We start from the raw sequence: 7801 nt of genomic DNA, 5'->3' as shown, positions 1-7801 counted from the left end.
CCCTTCAGGTATCTCTAAGCCCAATACTCTCTAGACCTGCTTACACCCTTGCTAACTTAGGCATCGGAGTATCTTTGCAGGTACCACTCCCCATTCACACGCGAGCACAAGTCGGACGGAGCCTCCCGAGCTGCGTACCTACCCGGAGTTCTCATCCATTGCACACTTGGGCCGCCAAACGCCATCCTTTGCACTAATCTCCGGTTACCTACCGTAACAGATAGAGTTTAGAAAATCAAACACTGGCATAAAATGGATGGGGGTTGAGTTGGTAAAACTCAATGTTGAGTGGATTCAACTAGAGTTGGGCTGGTACCACTGGACCAAGATTTATGTCATTTTGGGCCTTAGAATTTCACATTATCTCTTATCTTTCTTTACTCATTTTAAAGTCGCCCATGAATCCGCTTCTGACCAGTATTAATTCGCATGATCCTTAAAAAGATATCCATGTGAAATTCTTACTCAAGCATGATGGATCAACGTCATGATCTGTTGGCAGCATGTGTAATTGTAACTAATTTGGTTTTCCAGTAAAACATCATTATTTTTAAGAAAAGTATTGGTAAACAATGAAAATATTAAACAATGTGAACAATAAATGTATCGAATGTTTATTTTACTAGGTGTGTAGATGATTATTCTAATATTAAGATTTAGGTGGATAATTTAGAGATATAATATGTTTTTATTTGATTGGTGGTTGTTCATGTTATTCAAGAAAATCATTGATTACCTAGCATTGTCCTTATTTTTATTCAAAAACCTTTGCTCATATAACATTTTCCCCTTTATTTTGAAAGTTTGACGAAGATGTTTTTATGTAAAGAAAATAACTAAAACCTATTAGATAATTTGACTAAATTATTTAACATAATACGTGTAATTATCTTAAAAGATAGTAACTTATTTTGAAACATGATATGGGATACGCTTATAGTGTGTGAAAGATGAAAATGAATTTTGAATACAAAACGAATGGTAGGGTATGCACATGGCATTAGGTAATTATCGTGATACAGATACATTACTAACCACTCTTTATTATTGACTGTCTTCCATCTATTTCATCACCTTTACTCCTCAATATATATATAGAAGAGCATACAGTGTTAAGCATGCAAATCCATTAGTGCTACCCTAACAGTGAGATATACAATAATGGGCATGCATTTAATATTGTTGTGCTTAATGTTGATGAAGGCGAGTTCAACAAGTGCAAATGGTGATGGTGATGGTGATAGTGGGTGTCCATTAGGGAGTGACACATATCAATATAGTTGCCCGGAAGCAGAAGCAATAATCTTCTCATGGGTGGAACAAGCTATATCTCAAGACTCCAGAATGGCAGCCTCATTACTTAGGCTGCATTTCCATGATTGCTTTGTCAATGCAAGACATTCTTTAGTTTCTTTCTTTCATTGCACAAATTAATTACTTCCTTCAAATGTTTATAATAACAATAATAATTGTTTCCAGGGATGTGATGCTTCGGTTCTGTTAGATGACAGAGATGATTTTGTGGGTGAGAAGAGTGCAGCTCCAAACCTGAATTCGTTAAGAGGCTTTGAAGTGATCGACGCAATCAAATCAGAGCTAGAATTAGTGTGTCCTGAAACTGTCTCTTGTGCTGATATATTGGCAACTGTTGCTCGAGATTCTGTCGTTCTGGTTCGTGCTTTGGTTATCCATTATTTACATTTTCGTTTTCGTTTTCATTCCACTAATGAATTTGTTAAGCTACACAGTCAGGAGGTCCAGCTTGGGAAGTGAAAATGGGAAGAAAAGATAGCATAAGTGCAAGCAAGGAAGCAGCAAATAATAACATCCCAGCTCCAAACTCAACGGTTGATGTCCTCTTGACTAAGTTCCAGAATGTCGGACTTAATCTTCAAGACATGGTGGCCTTATCAGGTTAATCAATCATCTCTTGAATTCTTGCATTTGGTGACAAACAAAAACAATGTAAATTCTGTGTGATTATTTCAGGTGCTCATACAATTGGAAAAGCGCGATGCTCGACATTTAGCAGTCGCCTACAGAGTAGCAGTGACTCATCAGATGTTAATATGCAATTCATTCAGTCGTTGCAACAGCTGTGCTCAGGAGAAGATAACACCAACAAAGTTGCACACCTTGACCTCGCTACACCAGCTACATTTGACAGCCAGTACTACGTTAATCTACTTTCTGGGGAGGGGCTACTGCCGTCAGACCAAGCCCTCGTCAATGGGAATGATCATACACGACAAATTGTGGAAACCTATGTCGAGGATCCATCTGCTTTTTTTGACGACTTCAGATATTCAATGGTGAAGATGGGAAGTTTGGGTTCGAGTACTCAAATTGATGGCCAGATTCGAAGGGACTGCCGAACTATTAACTTACCTAATTAATCCTTTTTATAATATGGAATCAAATTATAGTTCCCACATCGACATAGCTTATTGCTTAGTCTTATATACTTGGAACTTGCTACTTATCACCATTATAAGATTTATCAAACCCATAGAGCAGCGTCTTAAAGCTCTAGTTTCCCTTTGCGGTGAGGAGTATACGAATATTTATAGACGTAGTCTTTCAACATTTAAATCAAGTCTAAAATACTACTTGGACCAATAAGATTCTCTAACAAAACATCAAGAAGCTTCTTGCTAAAATCCGAAAAATAGAAAACTTCACTCGCACTTTAGACTTCCGTAAAGGGACACATCTCATGTGTTGAGATTTACCGACGGGGAAAAAACGAACGGATATCGTAACGACACCGCAAACAACCTTTATCAGTTGACACGGAATCGTACTATGTAGAAGAACTACTAAAATAACGGCGCAACATAAAACTATCCCCACCACAAACAAAATGAAGCGCTATCTCATTCACCTATCCAGCATCAACTTTGCATGGAAGTAGAGAAAAAGATAAATTTAAGAACCAATTTTATATGTAACTTGACTAATGATTTTTAATATTGTTTCACACATTTTTTTTTAAAATAATTTTATCATATACTCAACTAACCCGAGTATTATCTAACTCATACGAAGCAGGTGTCATGCTACGCTACTATATGAAACGACAGTACCGAAACCTAAGAAATTTCATCTACGATGTCCCTGCAATTATTTTTGTGTTAAAATTTATAATTAAATCGAAGCTTATGTTACACAAGACGTAAGACGCTCTGGTAGGGCGTTTTGGATATTGGTGTACGTATGACCCCACGGCCCTTGGTGTTGGGCCTGAGCTGCTAATATTATATTAGATAAATAAACCCCAACAAGGGCCAAAATAACTCATGAATGACAATAAACGGTTACATGCCATTTTGAAGCAGAATGAAGGTGACAGTGCCCTACCTTTGAGCGATTAGAGATTCTGTTTTTACAGCCATTGAAAGGCTGAAACATCTCGAGCTGCTGCCTCAAAGCTCAAAAAATCCAAGTTCAAACTCCTGCGGGTGCAAATAGAATAGAAAGATATGTCAGCACTGGAAGTGAAAAGAGTAACAAGAATGCTCGAACAAATATCTTCAGCATTCTTAACCAACAAAATTCACAAGTTACCTCCTTTCAAATCCCAACCCAAACTCGGAGAAACAATGGAAATCGAAAAGATACTACAAATTGAAAAACTGCGGACTAACTACCCTTCTAACGAAAATATCCCATAAAAAATTCCCCACCGACATCAAGGTAAAATAGCAAGGTGATGGCAACATTAGCACATCCTATTTTTTAATTGAAATTCATGTGGTTTGTGTGTGCCTATGCATGTGCACACATGTGGATGCGCATTTGGAGCAGGGTAGAGAAGTGGGTGCAAGGATTGGAACCTGCAGGCTTATTTTTCCACATCCACTCTTGAGAAGTTTGGATGCCCTGGAATTGATTCATGAAATAACATTAGACTAAAGGACATAATAACACAAATGAAAGATGTTAAGTGTAAACCTCGGAATACCTGAGAGTAGCGTCCAGCATCAACAGCAGAAATTCCAGATGCCTGTATCTGTTTATAATCCTGAATAGAAGCAGTAGTTCCAATTAATACAACAAAAAGGAGCTACCAAAATACTAACAAAGTGCCAGAGGCTCCATGAACTGATTATGAAGAACATCGAGAATCATCTCTCTAGCGATTTAACCAGGTGTTGGCAAGAATTATTTTACCTGAATACCTTGGTGACCTGTAACTCCGTATGCCTGGAACTAGAATTGCAAAATGCAAAGTCAGCAACATAAAATCTTTTTACAATGCAAGAATATCATAGATATGCTTACCACCGGGGGCTGCTGCATTTGTTGATGGTGGAGAACCCGGCCTTGATTACCTTGAGGCTGAACCTGTTGGACTTGAGGAAGTTGCTGAGCAGATACTACTGAAGGCTGTGACTGTGACTGAGACTGAGACTGCTGCATAGACATCATTTGCTGTTGCTTTTGCTGTTCATATAATGTCAACTCCTCTGGTTTCTCCCACTATAGGTTCATTACAGTTAACAATAGTTACTCAACTACTCAAGTGAATTATAAGTCAGGGAAGATAATGACAAATAAAAAACAAATTCTTACCCTACTTTCACCAGTGACACTATTGTAGTAATACTTGAAACCCTCTGGAGATAAATGCTCTGTCCAATTACATTTCACAATAGCTGTGTTTGGGCTTACCACTGGTACAGCAGCAGAAGCAGAAGCAGATGCAGAGGAAGGCATTTCTGCAGCAGTGCTGACCATGGTCTGCGGTATGGTTCCAGCCCATTGAGACTACAGGTAGAAAGCATTAGCAGATGAATGTTACTGCGAAGCTTCCTCAAAGAATTATAAATGATACATCCCACGAACACTAGTATGCACTATAACCATATGTCAACTCTAATAATACCATCGATGGAAGAACTGCAACTATCAAAAGCTTTGAAGTAAAACTGAATCAAAACAATTTCCACACATCCACATTCTACTTAATAAAAAACAAGCAGAAACACTAATCCCCAAAATATGAAACCTAATCCAAAGTGAGAAATTGAAAAACTAGAATCTAAAGAGAAGGCTAAGCCAAGCAGATTTTAACCAAAAATACCTGATTTTTAGTAGCTTCTGAATTTTGCTGCAATGTATTAGCCTGACTAGATGGCTGTATCATCTGTAGTTGTTGTTGGAGCTGGGAGAAGGCCTGCTGGGAGGAATGAAAGCTTGCTTGTAAAGTCTGAGTTTGCTGTGACAGCATCTGAGCTAACTGAGAGGGGGATTGCTGAAGAGGTTGAACTGTCTGCTGCTGCCCAGTGGGAACTTGCTGTTTATTTGAGGTAGCCAAAGTTGTACCAGATTTTCCGCTAGTATCAAGAGGTGCCTGAGGAAATGCAGTAGCCAAAGAACTCTGCTGAGCTTGGGGTTGTGAAGTTGGGAACTGCCCACTCATGCTATGAATCTGCTGTGAAGGTAGAGAACCAGCAGTGAGTGGAAGTTGTGGCTGGCCAGGATGCCGTACAGATGAAGGTGGTGGAGTTTGTAAGTAGGGTGTCGGACCTTGAGGGTACAACTGGTGGGAAGGAGGCAACTCCTGAGAAGATTGTGTCGGTTTGTGCAATGGTGCTATTTGTTGTTGCTGGCTGGCTGGTGGAATTTGTGGCATAGGCTGGTTGAAATTCTGACAGTGACATTAATGTATTATTCTCTTTTATTTTAGGGTCGCAAACAAGCAGTAAACCCTAATTATTAATTCATGTCAAACTGCTAATTATTTTAATTATACCTGTTGTGAAAATGGTGGAAAATTTTGCACTTGGAAACGGTCATCTATTGGACCTCCCATGCCAGTCATAGGACCACCCTACATTTCATTTTAGTATAAACAATAGATGTTGTGACCAACCAGATCATTGAAAAAAAATAAACAAATGATGGAGGAAGAAGAGTAAAAGGTTTAGAGAAAAGATCACACAACCAGCAACTAATACATCATTTTCTATAATAGATCTAGGAAGGATGATTGGCCAATAACATATAGCAACGAAGTTCTAGTTTAGTACAACCAGATTTCATGTTTCCATCAACTCCTACCATTTTTATCATAAACTAAATACCTATACCAATTAACAGTCAACATTTCCATTTGTCCCATTTAATCGAAATACAAACACAACTTCGGTATTTTTTTTTAAAGTGCAATAAAGACAGCATTTTCAAAAAGTATTAATAAATTCTATGATCCCCTCCCTTTTCCCCATAGCCCTGCCGACAATATGCTTCGTATTAAAAGCAGGATGACTTATGTCAATAGATACATACAAAATTTTGCAGTTATAGTTCTACTCATCAAATTAATAGACAACACATTAAATAGGATTGTTCATTCTTGGCATGACCAGACTTCACAGAATCCAGAACAAATTCAATACTAACATAAACAGTAGGCGCACCACATTTCAGAAGGGAAAAGTTGAATTTGGGCAAGCATAACTTCATCTCTTAGTTTATACTTACTGGATTTGTAGGCAATGCCATGTCACCAGACCTTGGAAGCATTGGAGGCCCCACCGCACGAAAACCAGCATTCGGAGATGGGCCCATATTTGGTGCATGCATTGGACGCCAAGCATTAGGAGGAGGCATACGATCACCCATGGGATCAGTAATATTTGATGGAAATCTGCACGAGGTTATACAGAATGAAACATTACATCACCAAACCACAAATACATATATATATAGACACAGGAGAATGAGGAGATACAAGAAAGAAGTAAAAGGGCATGGATGTACATTATACCTTGGGCCTGGTGCATCAAATCTAGAACCATATCCTGGGCCACCAAGTGCAGGACCCCTGAAATGAGCAAGAAAATTTTCTGTAACAACTTTGAGATATATATAAAGCATTTCAAAGTTTGAATAATATGTAGGACACCAAAAATAGTACATATAGGACAGCCATTTGGGTATCAGTTTATCAAGAATATTAACTGATTCAAATTCAAATACAAAAAATAAACTCCTTTCCTTCACCCATGATTGTAATAGAAAATAAAAACTTGTTGAGTGCATAAAAATGAGCTCCACAATACCTTTCATCAACTTATCAGTTAATAGCAACCTCAAATTTGAACAAAGCTGTACTTCAGATTGCCAAATACTAAATAGCACATATTACTTCTAGTTTGGGATTGATAAATGATATCAGTAAGCATAATGCAATCACTGGGTCAAACATGAAAATTGCACAACTTAACAATTTTGTTAAATTTTTGGAGTTAAAATAGACTTCAGCTCACCTAGAATCTCCTTGACGAGGTCTCTTGGGATCAGCAAACCGCACAATTAGAGGTTGATCACAACCCTGTGCAGCAAAGTACAAGAGATTAAAGCAGAAAACTTCCATAAGGAGGACCATTACTAACTTCAAATATTCCTTACTCTCATTGTATAAATCCCATTCAGTGCATTTATAGCTGCCAATGCCATATCCCTATGCGAATATTTAACAAAACCACATCCTTCAATAAAAAAGATGCAAAATATTATGTAATGGATATTGTCATCAAACAGAAATACAGATACCGAGACATAGAAGACAAAACCAGAATAAATATTAGGATAGCCCAAAGAATGAAGTAAAAGGTTAATCCGGCATCCTACAGTTCCTAGCTATACCTCCGAACAGATAAAAAGACATACCACGGCTTTGCTTTTTCTCATCACGCATGAGATAAACATCTTCAACCCGCCCATATTTTGAGAAAACCTGAAGCAGAGAGGTACATCTATTACTTCCATGCTAAAATTAAAAGAAAGGAAA

The 7801-nt window shown here is 38.0% G+C and overlaps 2 protein-coding genes across 3 annotated transcripts in view; one reads left to right on the top strand and one right to left on the bottom strand.

Moving 5' to 3' along the window:
• Nucleotides 1-1161: 1161 nt before the first annotated feature.
• LOC107463520 (peroxidase 40) lies at nt 1162-2396 on the top strand. The gene is made up of 4 exons (XM_016082325.3): nt 1162-1392; nt 1480-1671; nt 1749-1914; nt 1990-2396. Exons 1-4 carry the CDS (start codon nt 1162-1164, stop codon nt 2394-2396), a joined length of 996 nt encoding a protein of 331 aa, XP_015937811.1.
• A 527-nt stretch (nt 2397-2923) lies between these two features.
• LOC107462757 (flowering time control protein FCA) overlaps nt 2924-7801 on the bottom strand; it is a 9544-nt gene continuing 4666 nt past the window's right edge. For both annotated transcript variants that reach the window (XM_016081398.3, XM_021125817.2), the window contains exons 7-19: nt 7681-7747; nt 7420-7499; nt 7278-7342; nt 6776-6832; nt 6490-6655; nt 5759-5836; nt 5087-5653; nt 4576-4770; nt 4285-4482; nt 4174-4212; nt 3965-4024; nt 3837-3882; nt 2924-3455 (exon numbers count right to left, since the gene is read on the bottom strand). In XM_016081398.3, coding sequence (XP_015936884.1) covers nt 3448-3455; nt 3837-3882; nt 3965-4024; nt 4174-4212; nt 4285-4482; nt 4576-4770; nt 5087-5653; nt 5759-5836; nt 6490-6655; nt 6776-6832; nt 7278-7342; nt 7420-7499; nt 7681-7747 — 1626 coding nt within the window. In that variant the 3' untranslated portion in view covers nt 2924-3447. The remainder of the gene's footprint in view (nt 3456-3836; nt 3883-3964; nt 4025-4173; nt 4213-4284; nt 4483-4575; nt 4771-5086; nt 5654-5758; nt 5837-6489; nt 6656-6775; nt 6833-7277; nt 7343-7419; nt 7500-7680; nt 7748-7801) is intronic.

This window comes from Arachis duranensis, chromosome 1, assembly GCF_000817695.3.
Source record: "Arachis duranensis cultivar V14167 chromosome 1, aradu.V14167.gnm2.J7QH, whole genome shotgun sequence".
In the NCBI taxonomy this organism is placed as follows: Eukaryota; Viridiplantae; Streptophyta; class Magnoliopsida; order Fabales; family Fabaceae; genus Arachis; species Arachis duranensis.
This window is presented reverse-complemented; position numbering and strand designations above follow the sequence as displayed.